The 20970-nt window shown below is 48.7% G+C and overlaps 2 protein-coding genes across 3 annotated transcripts in view; one reads left to right on the top strand and one right to left on the bottom strand.

The window, feature by feature from the left end:
- Positions 1-20970, bottom strand: part of GINS2 (GINS complex subunit 2) — a 111793-nt gene that overhangs the window by 47530 nt on the left and 43293 nt on the right. The gene's annotated exons all lie outside the window — the stretch shown is intronic.
- The window catches only part of GSE1 (Gse1 coiled-coil protein), a 527218-nt gene that overhangs the window by 486733 nt on the left and 19515 nt on the right, over positions 1-20970 (top strand). For both annotated transcript variants that reach the window (XM_030204548.1, XM_030204549.1), the window contains 8 exons: positions 7865-8037; positions 9592-9789; positions 10360-10530; positions 11763-12067; positions 13374-13788; positions 15131-15714; positions 16044-16156; positions 16396-16666. In XM_030204548.1, the coding sequence (XP_030060408.1) occupies positions 7865-8037; positions 9592-9789; positions 10360-10530; positions 11763-12067; positions 13374-13788; positions 15131-15714; positions 16044-16156; positions 16396-16666 (2230 nt within the window). The remainder of the gene's footprint in view (positions 1-7864; positions 8038-9591; positions 9790-10359; positions 10531-11762; positions 12068-13373; positions 13789-15130; positions 15715-16043; positions 16157-16395; positions 16667-20970) is intronic.

The following is a 20970-nucleotide window of genomic DNA, read 5'->3' as shown; positions in this document are numbered from 1 at the left end:
TTTGCCCTGCTGGCCTCAGCAGGAATGCCTATCAGGGCATGGTGCCTCATTATATGCGGCTCCGTGCACCCGTGGATACTGGGCCTAGCTTTTCTTCTAGGATAAGTACCAGAGGCTAGTCTACAGTCAAACCTCTCAGGGGTTTCAGGTCCGTCTTCTTAGCGGCTCATACACTCAGGGTGAAGTTGAAAGACAAAACAACTATTATACTCTCAGCAGTTCCTTAAGAGTTCTCTTTAATATCCTTACCATTAGGAAACAAAAAATGCAAAATTCCCACAAGTCTTTTCCCTAGATAGAACAGTTCAATAAAAGGACAAAATATGCAAATTAGGTCCATTCCCAGCTTATGCAAATTCAGTAACATCTCTCCTCAAACAGTTTTTAGCCAGGTGCCTTAAGATTCAAATAAAAAATAAAATACACAACAACAACAAAATATCCAGAGCTTCCTTCAGCCTAGTCGCTCTCTAAACAAAAGGGAGACAAAATTTGATTCACAAAATCGAAATTTCCTTTTCCAAAACCCTTTTCCTGCCTAGGGAGCATAAGCAGGGGAAACGGGTGGAAGGCCACCACCCGCATGCTTCCTCAGCCAGTAGCCTTCCTTCAAGAGGAAAAGAAAAACAAGGTTCAATCTCCATGTCCTCTTGGCTGGGCCATTCAGTAGTATCCATTAGTTCTTCCTCAACATCCTACAGCATCTCAGTGTCCTCTGGAAGCTTCTTCTCCTTCTCCTCCAGGTCAGGGTTGCCAGCTGGGAAAAATTTTCCCAGCCCAAAACCAGCCGTAAATCCGCCCAAAAACCGCCCGCAGCCAACTCCCGCATCACTGAACCCCGCCCCCCGCGTCACTAACCCCGCCTCCCGTGTCACTAGCCCCGCCCCCGACATCACTCCTGACGTCAACCCCGCCCCTGAAAGGCTTCTATTGGACCAAATTGGACCAATAGAAGCCCCGGCAGCGGGAAAACCGACCAATCGGCGGCCGCAAAAACCCACCCAATCCCGCACCGCGGCTGCTCGAAAACCCGCCCAAATCCCCGCAACCCACGCGATTCGAAAATTCCCCGCAGCCGTTCCCAAAAAGCCGCCCAATTCTGCGGTTTAACCGCAACCCTGCCGACTCTGCTCCTCCTCTCCAAGGAAGATTGCTCTTAAAAGCTGTACCACTTAGTCTACCTTTCTCTGATTGGACCCATCTGTCTGGGTTTTTTATTGGAAAGAAAGCCAGCAGATCAATATCACAACAAAAAGATTTTATTGAAGATACCGTGTGTGAACAAATCGCCCAACACAGGCCGTGTTTCGCCCACCTAGGGCTGCGTCAGGGGCTAATTTGAAACCTTCGTAAAGGGGCAAATATGGTGCATAAAAGTCAAGAAAAAAACCAGCTCAAACGGGAATCCTGTGGTCTCTAGCATACACAAATGGACACACCATTATTGAAGCTGGAAAAAAATGATTTCTTTGCAAGGTATCTTTCCTACTTATAAGCTTGAAGCAATAAGTTCCACCATTCTTGGTAAGTGACTTGATATAAAGACTTCCAATGTGAAAAGATTACTTTCAGAGGTAAAGATGTCATGGTGTTAACAAGGATACATTCATTGGGATTCAGTAAGCTTTTAAAGCACTGATCTTTATCACAAATTTAAAAGTTATTGAGCCAGGAAGGTGGAAAATGTCTACCAGTTGTGACCAAATTTCAATACACACACAGTCAAATATAAGGGCAGAAGATTTTAATGTTCTGTCCACAATGACAAGTATATCCTGTTTTCTGGATGGTGATTCCCAATGTGAAGCTAATCATCCTATATAATAATTCTCACCTCCAACGTTCGGAAGCTGCCTGGCTTCCCGTGGTCTGCTATCCTATATAATAATTCTCACCTCCAATGTTCGGAAGCTGCCTGGCTTCCCGTGGTCTGCTAGGTGCTGTAGATCAAGATGATGTCAGGAATCCCACTGATTGGCTGCGCCTCAGGTGACGTCACCAGCCCGACGCTCAACAACAAACCACGACCCAGACAGCAGCAAACAGCGACCCAGGCAAGGGGAGGAGTAGAGAAACACGCGGCCCTACTCCTCCCCCTGCCTAGGCATCGCTCGAGACTGGCTGCCAACCTCCCGAACCACCTGCCCTCAAAAAACCGCCACCGCCCTCCCTCTCCTCTCCAAGAGATTCAGACTGTTGGAGAGGACGAAGAGGGAGGACGGCGAGCGAGTGGCTGCGGCGACTGAACAATGTGGAGGAACCGGGTGAGGGCTCAGGGCGGCCGTCGGGGTCCAGTGTCGACTCGGAAGAGGGACAGAGCAGCGGGTCTGACTCCAGCGCAGCCGTCATCCCCGTTCACGCAAAACAAACGAAGCAAACCTATGAGATGCTGCAGGACATTTAATGCACAGGAGTGGAAGTGAGCAACGCAAGTCTATGGTAAGCAAGGAAGCCCATTGGTTAATCTCTGTTTCCACTCCCCTACGCAGCCGTCATTGGTATACACTCAAAATCAAGCAAACCTAAGAGCTGCTGCTTCACATTGGCGTTTTAAAATTGTTGTTTCATCTGAAACAAGTCTAAAGCTGTTTCAACTGGATAGACAGTGCCTTAAAACGTGGAGGACAAAAGGAGGGGGAGACAGACGAGGGGGAGACGGGGGGGGGGGGGGGGGGGGACGACGACCCTGGCACATACTCTCATTCTCACACGCACACTTGCATATTCACTGTGTCTCACACAGTCACTCTCACACACACTCTCTCAAACATACACACTCCGAGGAATACCTTGCTAGCGCCCCATTTCCTTTAAAACAGAAACGGGCCTTTTTTACTAGTGTAGCTATAATTTGGGTTGGGGTTTCAAATTGGCCACTACCACTTTACCTGGAACCAATGTCAGGATTACTGGTCTATAGTTTCCTAGATTCTCCCAGATCTTTTTTTTTTCTTTTTTGTTTTTTTTTAAATTGGGCACCCTCCGATTCTTGGTACTTAATGATAGGTTTGCAGTTTCATTTCTTAGTTTTCCAAACTCAGTGTGAGGTGAGAAGTCCAGCTCCAGGTTAATCCCTTCAGCCCCTTAATGCAAGCCACACCTTGGCACCCATACCAGGACTGTTTTCTGCCTTCCGCCTCGAGAGTGTCCTACTTTGTCCTGCATCTCGGTGCCTCTTCATTTGTCCCTCCAACCTTTCCTCTTCCTGTGTTCTAAGTGGAGAAGGATACTTTGCACTGTCTGTTCTCTCAGAGAAACCAAAAGGGCACATTTGGAAGGGGTTGGTATGGACTGGTGTCCTCTGAATTTGGTCTCTTTCCCTGCTGACTTAGCTGAGGCCTGCTGCATTTTTTAAAATAAATAAAATAAATAGAATGCAAAGTTAGACTTCCATTATCTCCCACTTTCCCCAGTCTTCCCTCTCTCTGACCTCTCCTGGATGATTTAATCATTATCCTAGGAGTGCATTGTCTGCAGGAGGAGGTCAAGGGTTGCCCCTTCAGCACGAGGGGAGCTAAAGCAACACTCCGATGTGGCACATAGCATGTACAAGGTGAACAGATGGTGGCGCTCATTAAAGATTCCAGTCACTAGGCCTCATCGCTTCTAATTAATTATGACCAAAATGACTTGTGACATGCATCTGGAGTCAGGAGGCGCTGCTTTCTGCGTTTGGTAAGTGCACCGGAGCAGTGAAGGCTGTAATCTCCGAACCACTGATCGCAGGGTCTCTGAGGGCTCACCTGCACTCAGCTGAGATGATGGATGAGCCGCCCTGCAGAGAGTGCCTGCACACAGCACAGACAGGCTGCAGAGAGCTTCCTTCCTCCTGTAGAAAAACTTAATTCTCCCCAGGGCAAATCAACACCTCTGTCAGAGAGAATGTAAAGGTGAGAATTAAAGAAGCATTTTCCATACTTGAAAATGAAAGAATGGTTCCATTACATTGTTAATTTCCTTTTTTTTTAATTTTTAAATTAGTGTAGAAAACCCATTGCAAATGTACTACTGGCATTTTCTTAATGCCTGCTGGGTGCCCTTGCACATCAGTGTCAGCCAGCCAGCTTAATGTGTCTAACATCAGCCTAGATACTGAGCACTGTTTTTCTACACCGATAATTGTCTTTGTGCAAGTCACTCGGTGACATTCTCTCTCTTAGATCTGTTACAGCTTTGAAAGGCAAAGCACAAAAATACCCCTTTTGTCCGCTAAGTGCTGGAACTTGCTTTCACTATAGGCCACAGTCGGTGGAGATTTTCAGTTCATTCCCTATAGCAATTTTTCCAGGTCATCTTTCCCCCCCCCCCCCCCCCCCCCCCACCCACCCAACCCCATGACAACCACCATCACACATGCTAAGAGGTATTTGAGCGTGGAATGACATCTGATTCCGATTCCTCCTGACATTTCTGAACTACTTTTCCACCTGACCGGACATCCAGGGTAATGCAGAGAGCAGACACCCCACTGCTGTTCTGTTAAAGCCACGAGAGAGCGCTTTTAGTTCCGCCTGGGTTGGTGCCAAGTGAGGTGTGCATTGACTAGAGCCTCAGTCAGACAGGCAAGCATAGCCTGCGGACTGGCAGCATTTCCTGGTCTTGGTGCAGGGGTCACAGAACCAGGCCAGGTCCCTCCAGGTGTCCACCGCAGTGATGCCTCTGGCGATAACTACCAAGTGCTAAAAACCTAAACATGGTATTCTCTTTGGGCAGTGTCACTTTTACATGCTGAAACGGGGGTGGGTTTTTTCTGCTATGCTGCTACCCTGACTCATGGGACATGGCCTCAGTGCCTTCTACTACTACTACTAACTAGCATTTCTAAAGCGCTACTAGGGTTACGCAGCGCTGTACAATTTAAACATAGAAGGACGGTCCCTGCTCAAAGAGTTTCTGGAAAGCTTGCCATGTTAGGCGTACATAAAACCTGCTAGGAACTGCCAGGACTGGCCCAATCGCCTGGAGCGGCACATCCAGGGGTAGAACACAAGCTAAGTCAGAGATGCTTTATCCTCCCCATACTGTAAGACTGTCCCTGTGCAAAAAGGACTGCAGACTCCTATTAAGTGCTGATGCTCCTGCCTGCTGGGAGGAGGACTGAGCAGGCTTCCTGTTCTGCTGATGGGGGGGGGGGGGGGGGGCGAGCACAGGTCGGAAAGGGTCTGGAGGAGTTGAGGAAGCATGGTGAGAAGAGGACAGTGTGAGTTTGTGGTGGAGGGTGAAGAGTGAGATACGTGAGAACTTGCGAGAGCCTTTGGTGGACACAGAGGGAAAACAGTGAGAGCTTGGCGAAGAGAGGGAAACAAGGGAAGAGGCTTCCTGGGGTAAGGGGATGTGGAGGAAAGCTTTCTCTGAGGGAGTGGAAGAGAGTCAGAGATGTGAGGGAATGGTGCAAAGAGAAGGTGAAAGAGGATCTGAGGAAAGATAAAGGGCCGCGGAGAAAGGGAGAAGGAAGAGGACTGGTTAGTGGGTAGAGGAAAAGGGAGAAGGGAGCCACGATAGGGGAGAGAATGAAGACCAGCAATAGTGGTAAAGGAGCCTGGATTGGTGGAGCAGAAAATAAAGCCAAGCTGATAATGTAGGAGGGAGGGGATGAAACATGAAGGAGGGAAAGAAGAGGAGGCAGGAATAGGACACATGTAGGAAGAGAAGAGAAAAAGAAAAAAGAGAAATGATTGCACTGTCCACTCCTAAAGAAAAGAGAAAGGTGGGGTGTGAGAGAACTGACAGATAAGAAAAAGAGAGAGAGAGCAGTGGCGTACCAAGGGGGGGGGGGGGGGGGGGCGGTTCGCCCCAGGTGCACGCCGCTGGAGGGGTGCCGCTTGCCTGTCTGCTCCGCTCGTTTCGTGCTCCCTCTGCCCCGGAACAGGTTACTTCCTGTTCCGGGGCAGAGGGAGCGTTACTTCCTGTTCCGGGGCAGAGAGAGCATGGAACGAGCGAAGCAGACAGGTGCGCGGCACCCCCCCAGCAGGTAAAAATGCACCCGGGGGGGGGGGGGGGGGGGAGGAGGTGGCCTTTCGCCGGGGGTGGGGGGGGTCGCGCTGCACCCGAGGGGGAGTGTCCTTTTGCCGGGGGTGGGGTCGCATCGGCGATCCACCCGGGTATCAGCCACCCTAGGAACGCCACTGAGACAGAGAGATTAAAACAAATACTTTTGAGACCAGAGAATGAAAAAATAAAAGACATATGTACACTCGCTTGCTAAGACAATAAATATTTATCTCCATACTGCATGTAAGCGTTTCCAGGGAAGGAATTGTGATGCACAGAATACATGCAACAATTATACCAACTCTGCAGCAGATGTAAGGTTTGCATCGACACTTGCATGCTGCTGGAGCTTCTATTCTAAAGTACTGTTGACACCAATGTTGCATTTTAGCCTTTTTGGGCTCCTCATGTAGGTGCCATACCATAAAATCAGATCCATTAAAATTATTAATGCTGTTAAAGCTGTGTACTGCGGCCTGAAGTACGTCCACTCCCTCAAAAGCATTTTCATCCCAAACAGCCCCCACCCCCCCTCCCACCCCACCTGGCTGAAGTTCCCAGGGCCTACCTTAAGGATTGTCCTAACCATGCCAACTCTGGGTTGAAAATGATGGCCACCACCTGTAGCAGTCATCTTGGCATACTACCAGTAGGATCCTGAGCCCTAGTAATATTAGTACAACAAGACTACCGCTACAGGTCACATCCAACATTTTGAACCCAGACCGGCATGGGCAGGAATGTGAGGATTTCTCCTGCCTGGCCGATCTTGGACCACCTTAAGGTAGCCGTGGGAGGAGGGAGCCATTGGGAGGGTGGTGGATGCTGTTGGGGAGTCATGGGGAGGGATGTTCTTCTCATGTTTCTGATCCACTACACTCAGTGGAGGGGAGGGGGCTCTTGGGAGTGGGATACTCTTGGAGGGGCTTTTGGGATGGAGGGTGGGATGCTCTGGAGAAGGCTTTGGGGGGGGGTGTTTCTTCCGGAGGGCCTTTTCGCGGGGAAGATGCTCTTTGGCGGTCATCTCAGGAAGGGGTGGGGCTTAAGGGGAGGTTGGATGCTCTTGGGAAGGGGCTATGGGAGGGGAATCAGAAAAACTAACCTCTTCCCCCCCCCCTCCCCCATTGTGAAGTCATCAGCCGATGGAAAGGCAGCTGACTCTGACATCATTCATCTCTGATTGGCTGTGCAGGGACTGTGGCACAGCCTAACATGCCAGGGAGCCTAATCACAGTCTAACATGCCAGGAAGCATGTGCACATGTATGGCACTAGCTGATTATTTTGATTACACAGTTCACACATGACTGAATACATGCAGCGTTTACTTTGATGCTGGTATATACAGGAAAGCAGTCATTGCGTCAACAGCATGGAGCTACAAGGGAGGAATTAGGTGGTTTTAAGGTTGTCTCCATCCTTGTGTCCAGTTGCATTGTGGGGGCTGTGCTGGGCTGCAGTAGCCCAGGTTTCCTGTGTTAGCTGTAGCAAATGTCTTGCCATGTAGCAGAGAGCTTATAGAATGCAGTGATTGGTTTAGATATCTCTTTAGAGGAGAAAAAGTAGCCTAATTGCTAGAGCAGCAGGCTGATAACCAGAGTTCAAATCCCACCAGTTCTCCTTATGACCATGGGCAAGTCACTTAATCCTCCATTACCACAGGTAGAAATTTAGATTATAAATCATCGGGAAATAGAGATACCTGGGGGTAACTCACCTTGAGCTATCAATGAAAAGGTGTGTGGGGGGGGGGGGGGGGGGAGATTCCCCCCTCCCCGAATGAATTTTCTCTTGGGCGCACTTGTTTTTGCCTTGGTTTTTCATTGCCCCAAGTCCAACATTTCTGCTCAATGACTTTTTTCCCCTCCCCCCAGGTAGATGCAGTTTCACGCAGCAGCAGCAGCCGAGAGCGCCTGATCTCCGAGCCTCAGCTAGTGCAGGAGAAAGCAGCTGGGCCCTCAGTGCCATCCCACCTGCTGGGGACACCGTATGCTTTTGGAATCCCTACAAGCACTGTGGTGCCGGACTCTCGATTTCCACCCTTAAAGTAAGTTTCCTGTCCGCTAAGTGGTTTGCAGTCAAAAATAGACCTCCAAAACTAGCAGTTGAAATCTTGGTAATGATTACCTGGTTAAAACCGGGTAAGCTGACTTGTCTGAGGTCACACAGAGTCGGTGGGAACACGTAGGACTTGCCAGACTCCTGATCCCCCACCTCTATGGAATGTTCTCTGCTTCGCAGCTTGAGCTAGCCATGGGACTCCCCCAGCGGTCCAGTGTGTTCTACATCTCAACCCTGTAACTAAAGACCCCTCAGGCTGTGAATGTTTCCTCTAATGGGGCCTGGTCAACTCTCAGCACTAGATGGATGCTTAGTGGAAGTTCACAAGGGCACAGACCTGGCCCATTAACCTCTGGCCCCTCTGCCTCTTAAGATCCTTCCAGAACAAAGTGTTTGTTCTGTACTCTGGCCAGTGGAAGAGGCTGACAGGGAGGGGGGACCATAAACTACCCACAAGGGAGAGGACAGATTGAGCTAAATCCATAACTGCCCCGTGGCACTGCATATCTTTAGTTCAGCAGGATGGGGAGTGGAGTTATACAAGTCTCAGGATGTGAAACAAATACTGATAGGGTTCAGAGCTAACAGCACAGCTGGTCCTGTTCAGATTGCCATTATCTTGCTTGTATCTCCAGCTTTTTTTTTTTTTTATCTTATTCCAGCGTTTCCTCCCTCTGTCCAGATTCTCTATAGGCTGTAGTATCATTGATCGGAATAACATTAGAATTAGACAGATTTTGTAGACTTTAAGCTGTATTGGAGAGGACCAGGGTCTCCTCTTCAGATAAATCAACACAGGCTTTTGGATTGAAATGATTACAAGTAATCGGTTGCCTGTATTTTTCCCACATGTTATGTGTGACATTTGACTGGGGGCTCTGATGAAGATCCACTCTTCAGCTGTCCATGCTGTATTCATGCTTTGTATCAGTGTGACCCCCTGCGTGGGGCTGTGATGGGGATCTGTTCATCAGCTGTCAATAATGTATTCATACTTTACATGTATCAGCATGACCCCTGCATGGGGGGCTGTGATGAAGATTCACTCTGCAAATGGCTGTGCTGTACTCATATTTATATATAAATCTGACACCTGCATGGGGCTGTGAGAATCTTTCCGGCACCATTCCCCTGTTCACTTGGGTCAACAGAAGAAGATTTCAGAATCTTTTTGCACTGGTGTCTTATGCTGGGTAACTATAATGAGAATTTGTTTAACAATATTTTAATTTATTTATATTTTGCTCACACCTTTTTCAGTAGTAGCTCGAGGTGAGTTATATTCAGGTACACTGGGTATTTCCTTGTCCCTGGAGGGCTCACAATCTAATTGTGTACCTGAGGCACTGGAGGGTTAAGTGACTTGCCCAAGGTCAAAAGGAGCAGCAGTGGGATTTGAACTGGTCACTTCTGAAAGCCTCTAAGCACTAGGCCACTCCTCACATAATGATCGCACGTATCAGCCCTTTGCTTGATGATGGGAATGGAGAGGAGGGATCCTTTTCATCACAGTTCAGGTCTCTCTCTGTTCTCTCCTCAGTCTCCAGCGGCCCGTTCACCACGTGGTGCCCCCCAGCGCTGTGACGGAGGAATACCTTCGCAGCTTCCGGCCTTACCACACAGCAGAGGAGCTCCGCATGCCCTCCCTGCCCCCCCTCAGCCTGGATCCTGCCACGGCAGCAGCTTACTACCATCCCAGCTACTTGGCCCACCATCCGTTTCCCCACCCAGCCTTTCGGTGAGTTGTGGGGTGCTGGTCATTTAATGTGATGTAAGTAACAGAACCCAGGTTTCTCCCCAGGGAAGAAACGGTGTTGTACAGTTTGATATTTCTTTTGAATTTTGTATTTATTGTGTTAAGAAATTACTCACCAGCATAACTTGCTTAACCAAAACTTCAGTAGAAGATTAAGGAAACGAGTACAAATTTAGGGAACAAAAAGTAAAAAATTAAGCATATGTGCTACTCCATTAGAACGCAATTAGAAGAAGGAGGAAAGAGAGGAAACAAGAAGAAAAACTAAAGACATTCAAGAAGTGATTCCTACATCTGTCGTAGCCTCTACTGGGGAAGCCATTGAATTTCTTAACTTCCACTGTTTTGTTATTTCTGTCCACTCCTCTGTGCTTCCTGGGCAACAAAAGACTTGGAAAAGAAAAAAAAAAAGGTTGGGGAAGGATTTCTAGTGGGCAGGGGGGAACTGAGGGTTCATCACACAGCTGGTAGCAAGGAGAGGGCTAATAGGAAAAATGAGAGGCTGTGCAGATGGGCATTAAACATGACTTTTTTTTTTTTTTTTCATTCTAGGATGGACGACTCCTATTGCCTCTCTGCCTTGCGGTCCCCCTTCTATCCAATTCCTGCACCAGGCTCTCTTCCTCCCCTGCATCATTCAGCAATGCACCTACACATGTCAGGGGTGCGATACCCCGCTGAACTCGCCCATGCACTGCAGTCTGAGCGCTTGACGGCCGAGAGGTAAGGGTGTTAACCTTTTCCTGGAGTTCCCCAGCATGCTCAGGATCTAAGAATCCACAACCGAGACACGTCTCCTGCCTAATTCCACAGAACTGATGCAAATTTGCTCAAGCCCTGAAACCCGTGGGGAGCTCTGGCACGGGTGATAGTAGCTCTTTAAAGTACCATTCAAGGATCTGTGAGATGTCCCCCCCCCCACACACACACACACTCCCCCCACCCACAAGAAGAGTTTGTTTCTTTTCTGGCTTCACAGATTTTGTCAGTCTTTGGACCGTCTCTTTTACATGTTGGAATGAACCTCCAGATAACTCCCACCTGACTCTGGTCATTCCATGCGGACCCAAAATAAGAAACCCTGGATCTGTGATTGAATGCCTCCCCATTTCTTACCTCTACTTCCTAGTTCCCCCTTCTCTTTTTTCTTTGCTTGGATAACTATGCTTTGACGGTTGATATTAGAAGATGGTTACATTCCTTGTTTGGGAGTAGTTCTAGTTTCTTTGCTATGAGTTGCTTTTGTAATATCAATAAAGACCTCCTTTACATTAAAAACAACAACAAAAAGAGCCCTGGATCTGCCCCAGACCATTCAGATAGGAGCAATTCTGCTTTTGGCTAATGCCACAGGTATGTGTAGACTGGGCTCAGGTCTGCTGTTTGGACACCACCTGGTCCCCCGCAAATTTCCTCTGGGCCCCTGGTTTTGCTGGTGGGGGTCCCCAACCCCCGGCAGCTGAAGCCTTGTCCAGAGCCGCCGCCGCGTTGCCTATCCTGCTGTGTCTTCCCCTCACGTCTGGCACACCCCTTTTAGTGAAACTGAGTATGCCCGATTTCTCTCAAAGGAGCGTGCAAGACATGAGGGGAAGAGAGAGCAGGGAAGGCAACGCGCCGGAGACCGGCGCTGGACGAGGCTTCAGCTGACAGGGGTTGAGGACCCCCGCCAGCCAAGGTATTTGCTGCGGCAGTGGGTGGAGGGCGGCGGGGTGGCAGACCAAAATGTGCCCCCCCACACCTCAGGCTCTGGCCCTCTCCCACCGCGAGGTCTGGCTACGCCCCTGGGACACCATATTGGCAGTCTGGGAAATACTCAGGCCTTGTCTCACTAGTAGGTGCAGAGACGGGTGAAAACTGGATCTCAAGATTCACAGTAACATCCAGATGGTCAGCAAAAGCCAAACCTTTGGCTGACTCCGTGCCCTGACATAGCCTTACTTTTATGTGTCTTACAGGTTGCACCTGGATGAGGAGCTAAGGCAGCGGGAGCGGGAGCGTGAGCGTGAAAGGGAGCGAGAAGCGGAGCGAGAGAAGGAGCGTGAGAGGGAGCGCGAGAAAGAGATGGAGCAGGAACGTGAGAAAGAGAGGGAACGGGAGCGGGAGCTGGAGAGACAACGGGAGCGAGCCCGAGAGAAGGAGCTGACCATGGCCAAGACTTTGGAGAGCCAGTTCCTGCCTGTGCCCGAGCTTCACGGGCTGAGGGCTCACGTGCTGGAAGAGCAAGGGAAGCCTAGTGATCAAGTTACACCCAGTAGGCCAGGTACAGTTGGTGTCGCTCGTGGGCAGGTTGCAGCTTCTAGGGTTTAAGCACAGAATCACATACCACTGCTGGGACAACGAAGGACTCGACTGCTCTTGGTTTGGGAGGCGCTTAATTGGATGTGATCTTGCAGATGAAAAGCCATTTAAAAAAAAAAAAAATGACGTGAAAATATTGGATGTAAAATCTAACCTGCAAGAAGGCCAGATTGTGGTATCAGAGAGTCCAGATACAGGGGAGCTGAACTGTGCATCTCTTCTTAAATCCTTTTATACTGCTTAAGCACCTTTCATGGCACTGTACAGTGAGGTGGGACAAGAAGTTGCCTTGTGTATGTGCCCCCTGCGCAATGGTAGCGCACGTGCTCCTTTGTGTGCATACATCTGCTTAAGTGCCAGCAGAGTGCCTAAACGCTATTCTGCAAATACCTGCTTAACTTACAGAGCAGGTATTTGCATGGGGGGCTTCCACTTGTGCAGGTGACTTACAGAATATTGCAATTATGCTCATCACCCCGCCACATTTTGGCTCCTGCATTTATTCAACTCTGTGACTGATGTAACTGTTGATAACTAAATGTCACCGGCTTATGTTCATATTCTATAGCAGTGATGGCGAACCTATGGCACACGTGCCAGAGAGGGCACGGAGAGCCCTCTCTGTTGGTATGCGCGCCGTCGCCTCACCCACCAGAAGTTCGTTCCCTCCGCCCTTCGAGTTCCAGGCCCCCTCCCTCCGAATTTTAAAAGTCATCTATTTTACCTCATCGGGGTTAGGGCGGCAGCATGCAGGCTCGGCGCTTAGTTCCGTTTTCCCTTCTCTCTCTCTCAGCTCTGGTCCCGCCCTCATTTCCTGTTTCCGCAAAGGCGGGGCCAGAGCTGAGAGAGAAGAGAAAACGGAACTAGGCAATGAGCCGAGCCTGCATGGTTTTAACCGCTGCTGCCGCCCTAACCCCGACTTTTAAAATTTGGAGTGAGGTTGGCCTGGAACTCGAAGGGAGGGAGGGACCCTGGAACTGGGAGGGAGGGGGGCCTGGAACGTGGAGGGGGGATGAGGGGGAGAGGGAGGGGGGAATGCACCACCTGTTAAATTGCCCTGTTGGCACTTTGCGATAAATAATTAGATTTTGGGTTGCTGTTTGAGCACTCGGTCTCTGAAAGGTTCGCCATCACTGTTCTATAGTGAAACCCAGGCACATCTTCCTAAATAGAATTGCTTCCTAAATGTGTTCCTGGAAGCTGGGGAAGGGGGTGCATCACATGACCTGGAGGGGGTGCCTCTCTTGACTGCATTTTTGTCTTTCCAGAGAAACACAAGGATTCTGCCTTGCAGACCCCAAAGCCACTCCAGCACCCCCTGCACCAGCCTGCAGTCTCGCAGCACCCCCTGCACCATCCTGCAGTCTCGCAACACCCTTTGAACCAGCCTGCAGCCTCGCAGCATTCCTTGCAACAGACTCCTAGCTCGCAGCACTCCATGCCCAGCCTTATCTCTAGCCACTCTGCCTTTGCTACCCCAGGCAGCAACATAGCCACTGCTCTCCTTGTCCAGAGGACCTATGAAGAGGAAAAATGGCTGGCGAGGCAGCGGCGGCTCCGGCAAGAGAAGGAGGATCGTCAGTACCAAGTGTCTGAGTTCCGGCAGCAGGTGCTGGAACAACATCTGGATATAGGACGTCCCCCTAACCAGCCGGAAGCAGATCTCAGGGCTGAAAATCTCAGGTATGGATCTGAGGTCTATGTCGGAATGTAATATCTGTAGAATTGGTGGCTGTGCATTCAAGCCTGTGGCGCTGGATACCTTGGCAAAGCAGAACTAGAGTGTGTGTGTGTGTGCTAACTTTCTGTGGATTTTAAGACTGCAGCTGTCAATGTAGCAATGAAAGTTTTATCAGCAGACTAAATTTACACCCATTGGAGGAAGAACAGGTGTGCTGCAATAGTTTAAACATCTTGCAGAAATGTATTCTTACAGAACGTTACTATAGCCCCATTCTGCCTTTTAGCTACTTCTATTAATCCCAGTTCACCTTCCATCCTGAGGCTCTGTGCCACATTTATGGCTGTTACATTGCTCTGTGGTGTGGAGAGTGTCAGTACATGTTTAGATCTCCTTCCTGCAGAACTGCATTCCCCTAGAAGCATATCTGTAAAGTGTAGTAGCTCTGATGGGATACGGGCTGAAGCCTAGGAGTGCTCATGCATTGAGAAGCCTGTTCGTTAGGAAGGTGACTGGGTATTAGCTGTATATTTCTGGATCGCATTGTAACAGCCACGTCTGCTCTCCAGTTAGCAATTGATGGGCCTGAACAAAGAAGTACCTGCACAAGGTACTGAGTGGACTTGTGGTTACAATGAGAAACTGTGTCCAAAGTGTAATGCAAACCCAGCAGTGTGCTGTGCAGTTTGAGGAGTGGTTACTAGATGTCACTCTGGTGCCGTGTAGCTAGGTAGGGCCATGGGGGACTGGGCCCCCCCCCCAACTTTGCTCTGGGCCCCTGGTTGGTTGGCGGGGGTCCCCAACCCCCGGCAGCACCGTCGCATTGCCTGCCCTGCTCTCTCTTCCTCTCATATTGGGCACGCTCCTTTTAGTGAAATTGAGAGTTTCACTAAAAGGAGCGTGCCGGACATGAGGGGAAGAGAGAGCAGGGCAGGCAATTGAATGGTGCTGCCGCAGACCAGCGCTGGAAGAAGTCTTCAGCTGAAGGTATTTGCGGCGGTGGTGAGGCGGCAGAGGGGGTTGGCGGGGCAGCAACCAAAATGTCCCCACCCCACACACACACATCTTGGGCTCTGGCCCCTTCCCACCTCGAGGTCTGGCTACGCCCCTGCCCTGGTGATACAGTACAGGAAAGTCTGTGTGGCCAGCAGATTGGAAAAATTTCTCCCAGCTCTGTTGGTTTTTATTCACAATTCTTTCTTTAATGGTATTTTGATTACAGAGGAGACACCCCATGCTGGATTCCCAACCCAACCAAATCTCTCTGAGTTGTCATGCCCCAGGTGTAGCAGGCACAGATCCTCTACATGAATAATAGGCTTTAACTGGCTATTCTTTCCACAGAACCGTCCCAAACCGTCATGATCCGAGTGGCCGAGACCAAGTACAGCATTTCGGAGGACCCCCTCCCCTTATCTCACCCAAACCTCAGCATCTGCCAGCACCCACTGCACTATGGAACCCTGTGTCCCTTATGGAGACTGCTGGGGACACTCGCCGGGCCCAGGAGACTAACCTACCTCTGCATGGTCACACAGGCCAGAACGAGCCCAGCAGGCAGGCCCTGCCCTTGGTGAAGTTGGAACGGGGATATAGTTCAGAGAAGCAGGAGGAGACAGGACGGAAGAGGGATGTAGCCAGCTGGGAGGCCCGACCGCTGGAGCAAAGCGGATATACACATGGACCCTTCTTGGCTGAACTGGAAAAATCTACACAGAGTATTCTGAGTCAGCAGAGGGCCTCACTCACCCAGGCAGGGCACTTTCCTGACATGGGCTTTGCACCAAAGCCCAGCTCCACCTACAGACCTGTTCTGGCCAGGAGCCAGGACCCCATGCTTGTGTATGATGAATTCCTGCAGCAGCACCGCAGGCTGGTGAGCAAGCTGGACTTGGAAGAGAGGCGGCGGAGAGAGGCACGCGAGAAGGGTGAGCAGCCCTGGGTGTTTGCACCATGCAGCTATAACAAAGACATTTCGAACAGGGAGATATTTCCCTAGCTCAGGTTCCATTTGTAATCTGGACCTTGCTGTACTGCTTCTCTGTCTTGGTCTGCGCTGTCAATCTTCCTTGATCTCTGACTCTCCCTCTCTCGAGCTTCTGCTTGCCATGTTATTTTCTGTCTTTTTTCCTCGATCTGCCTTTGTTTCTCTGGGACTAACTTTGTGGTACCGCTTTTCTTCTTCTTAGCTCTCACTACTCTGCTTCTCTCTGTCACTGCTACCCTCTGGGATTCATACATTCTCTCTTGTGGACAGGTTACTACTATGACCTGGATGACTCATACGATGAAAGCGATGAGGAGGAGGTGCGGGCTCACCTTCGCCGAGTTGCTGAACAGCCACCACTCAAGCTGGACACATCTTCAGAGGTAGGTGTCTACCCCTGAGCAAACAGTCTTCAGAAGTGCATGCCAGACCCTCAGGATGCCATCAGTGGAGTATTTTGTGTAGGAGGTTTCTCAAGTCAAAGGTTCTGGGTGGCTTGGTAGAAGTACGAGATGAACTTATTCCTGTCCTGGTCAGTTCCGACAGCAGCTGCGATGCAGAACAGTTTCAGTTCCCATCCTGGACTTGAGGTTCATTGATGTTTCTCTTCTTTGGGCTGCAGAAGGTTGAGTTCCTGCAGGTCTTTGGGCTGGCCACTCTGCAGCAGAAGGAGCAGGTACTCATACAGAAGCAGAGAAAGAGACGGAGGATGCTAAGGGAGAGGAGCCCCTCTCCTCCTAGCGTGCAGCACAAGCGACAGACGCCCTCTCCGCACTCCCCGCTGTCCACACGCTATAGCCCCGATGAGATGAACGGCGGCCCCAACTTCGAGGAAAAGAGAAGGTTCTTGACCTTCTTTGATCTGGCCCATGTCAGCGTTGAGAGACGGAAAGGTGAGGTTCATGAGATGGGGATTGTCCAGTCCTTTTGTATTTAAGCTGTTGCTATACTGGTTGGATTGAGGGCCTGGATCCTGTTGCTTCAGTAAGGCAAAAGCATTGTAACTCAAAAAGAATGGTAAGCTTGCTTGGGAATATGATAGCTGTCTAAAAAAAAATCCTTTGAGGGAGAGACAAAACAGCTATAACTAAATCAATAGTCAATTCCTGATACTGGGTAATCAATAAAAGATTCCACACTCTCCAATTAAATTGTAATGATGACTTTGTACCATCGAAAATTTTAATATTTTAAAGAAGAGACGCACAAAGAGAGTTCAGTATAGACTGATCCTATACTGTGTGTTATAATTTGCACAAAAAAATGTGAAGGGCTTCAAAGTTAGGAGAATTAATGATGTCTAGAGCATAATAGTGAGCTGTTCTTACGGCTAGTCTCACTAACAAAGAAGCTGATCAGCCTATACTGAACTCTCCTTGTGTTTCCCTTCTTTAAAATATTAAAATTTTTGATGGTACAAAGTCATTATTACAATTTCATTGGAGAGTGTGAAATCTTTTATTGATCACCCAGTATCAGGGTAGGGAATATGATAGGACACAAGGGGTAATGTGCACAATCTGGGAGAGAAGCGGAGATAGGTTAGAGTTTGGCATTCCTGTGGTCTTTTGCCCCCCCCCCCCCCCCCCCCCCCCCCGACAGAACAGTATTTGCCTATGTCAGTCAGTAATTGCTCCATGGACCATTTTCACCTCTGGCCACAATCTCCCTCCCATTTTCCCTAGAGTTCCTTTTGTCTGGAGTTTCTTCCAGGGTGCACAGTTGAAGATCAGTGTTCACCCTGAAGCACTTGTGTGGTTAGCAGTGGGCACTGAACTCAGAGAAGCTTTGTTTCAAAATGTCCAAAACTTATTTGCATAACATTTGGTTATATAAGTCACTATCAGGATAATTCTATAAAGCAGGCTAACATTTAGACAGCAAATATGCAGATAAATGACCAGAATCCTGGTCTATGCATGCTTATGTTTATTTTATTTTTGTTTATTTATTTTCAGTATTTATATTCCACTCTCTCCTTTCACTTCTAGGCAGAAAACATAATTACATAAACAATATGTCAACATAAAAACATACCACCACAATGTTGAGGAATAAACAACTTAATTCCTACTGGGAAAAACTCATGTCGTATACTTCATTGTAATTTCCCATAGGTTCTCAACTTCTCCATTAGTGTTAATACATTAAACTTGACAATACTAAAAAAGTTTTTATAAATTTTTTTTTTTTTTTTTTTTTGTTACATTTGTACCCTGCACTTTCCCACTCATGGCAGGCTCAATGCAGCATACATGGGGCAATGGAGGGTTAAGTGACTTGCCCAGAGTTCCACTAGCAACATTCCATGTAGAAGTTGGCCCTTGCAGATCACCAATGTGGTTGCGCAGGCTTCTGTGAGTCTGACGTCCTGCACATACGTGACATACGTGCAGGACGTCAGACTCACAGAAACAGAAGCCTGCGCAGCCTTCTACATGGAATGTTGCTAGTGGAATACCAACATTCCATGTAGAATCTCCAATAGTATCTATTTTATTTTTGTTACATTTGTACCCTGCGCTTTCCCACTCATGGCAGGCTCAGTGCGGCTTACATGGGGCAATGGAGGGTTAAGTGACTTGCCCAGAGTCACAAGGAGCTGCCTGTGCCTGAAGTGGGAATTGAACTCAGTTCCTCAGGACCAAAGTCCACCACCCTAACCACTAGGCCACTCCTCTACTCCATAATGTGCTCATAGCAACAGACCTTTTATATGCCACTCAGTGCTGAAACTCAAAACAAAAATGTGAAATAAATTATTATAAATGATAACTTAGCTTAAAAACTGGTGTCTTGGGTCCCGACATGGACCAAAATCATGGTCCTGGCATATGCATTCTTACGTGCGTGAGTACGCATCTAAATGACCAGAGTGCTGGCCTGTGCATGTTTATCTACCAGAATACGGGTATATAGAGGCTTAAGGGCGCACATATGCGCATAAATACTGGAAATCCAGCTATGTAACACTGAGTGTTGGTAAGATGTGCGAGGATTACAATTTTTTGGATATAATAAGATTCGCCAAATCTCATTGCAAACTAGACATATGTCCAAACAATCTTATGACATTTGCCCCTCAACAATTTATAACAGACCTAACAATTCACGTGAACTATATGCTACAAAACGGACTTTTCCTGAAGGAGAAAGGAAACATCCTACTCACCCCCATACCCAAAGACGCAAAAAACAAATTCTAGTGAACTAACCAACTACAGGCCAGTAGCATCCATTCCCTTAATAACCAAACTAACGGAAGGGATGGTGACCAAACAACTCACAAACTACTTAAACAAATTTTCAATACTACACGACTCCCAATCAGGATTTCGGTCTAACCACAGTACCGAAACAGTACTAGTTACTCTCATGAATAAGTTCAAACAAACGATTGCAACTGGTAAGGACATACTACTTCTACAATTTGACATGTCTAGCGCCTTCGACATGGTTGATCATGGAATACTATTACATATCCTCGCCGATAATGAAAACTAAGGACGCCCATCTCAAAACCGGCCAAATCCAAGCCATTTGGTCGTGGAAGGAGCCAGCATTTGTAGTGCACTGGTCCCCCTCACATGCCAGGACACCAACCGGGCACCCTAGGGGGCACTGCAGTGGACTTCACAAATTGCTTCCAGGTGCATAGCTCCCTTACCTTGTGTGCTGAGCCCCCCAAACCCCCCCCCACCAAAAACCCACTCCCCACAACTGTACACCACTACCATAGCCCTTAAGGGTAACGGGGGCACCTAGATGTGGGTTTCGGGTGGGTTTTGGAGGGCTCCCATTTACCACCACAAGTGTAACAGGTAGGGGGGGGTGGGCCTGGGTCCGCCTGTCTGAAGTGCACTGCACCCACTAAAAACTGCTCCAGGGACCTGCATAGTGCTGTGATGGAGCTGGGTATGACATTTGAGGCTGGCAAAAAAATGTGTTTTATTTTTTTGGGTGGGAGGGAGTTGGTGACCACTGGGGGAGTAAGAGGAGGTGATCCCCGATTCCCTCCAGTGGTCATCTGGTCAGTTCGGGCACCTTTTCAAGGCTTGGTCGTGAACAAAAAGGGACCAAGTAAAGTCGGCCAAATGCTTGTCAGGGCCGCCCTTCTTTATTCCATTACCGGCCAAGGATGGCCATCTCTTAACCAAACCCCCGTCCCGCCTTCGGTACACTGCCGACACGCCCCCTTGAACTTTGGCCGTCCCTGCGACGGAAAGCAGTTGAAGCCGGCCAAAATTGGCTTTCGATTATACTGATTTGGCCGACCTTAGGAGAAGGCCGGCTGTCTCCCGATTTGTGTCGGAAGATGGCCGCCCTTCTCCTTTGAAAATAAGCTGGATAGTAACATAGTAAATGGCGACAGATAAAGACCTGAATGGTCCATCCAGTCTGCCCAACAACATAAACTCTTTTTACATGATATGTGATACTTTATATGTATACCCGAGTTTGATTTATCCTCGCCATTCTCAGGGCACAGACCATAGAAGTCTGCCCAGCACTGAAGCTAATGTTGAAGCCCCTTAAAATTTACACTCCAGCCCATCCCTATCTATTCAGTCACGATCAGGGCGTAGATCGTAGAAGTGTGCCCAGCACTGTTCTTGTACAATCTGCTATTCTGTAACTACGCACATCTCTTCAGTAGTGTGTAGTTTGCAGGTGACTGTTCACATGGGCAGAGAACATACTTTTAAACACATAACTTAGAGAATGCTATAAGTTATGTGCATATCTCCAGAATCCAGGTGCAAGTATTAAAAACAGTTTAACCCTCCATTCCATCACATTGCTTCCCACTATTCCAGAATCTGTGGGATAGTTGTGTCATCAACCAGCAGGTGGAGATAGAGAACTGAAAACTGAACATAGACATATCTCTCTTGGTATCCAGTCCAGCTCCTCAGTATTTTCTATCTCCAGCAGGTGGATGGACACACTTTTTCAGCCTCTGGTTCTGAGTGATTTTCTCCTGGTCCAGTTGGTCAACTGGTCCCCAGCTGAGGCTTGCAGGTGGCTTGAATCTCCTTCACCTCTCCCCTGTTTCCTGTGGAGCTCTCTTTGCTAGTACAACAACCTTTAAAGAAAAAGGACAAGGAAAAAGGTTTGCTGGAGAGCAGAGACAGCCTTGAGCCTTTCTTATCTGTGGTAAGTCTTGTGGAGACTGAGCTTGAGGGGAGCAGCCAGC

Source organism: Microcaecilia unicolor, chromosome 5, assembly GCF_901765095.1.
Source record: "Microcaecilia unicolor chromosome 5, aMicUni1.1, whole genome shotgun sequence".
Lineage (NCBI taxonomy): Eukaryota > Metazoa > Chordata > Amphibia > Gymnophiona > Siphonopidae > Microcaecilia > Microcaecilia unicolor.
Note: the sequence above shows the minus strand (reverse complement) of the source record. Positions and strands in the feature narration are given on the sequence as shown.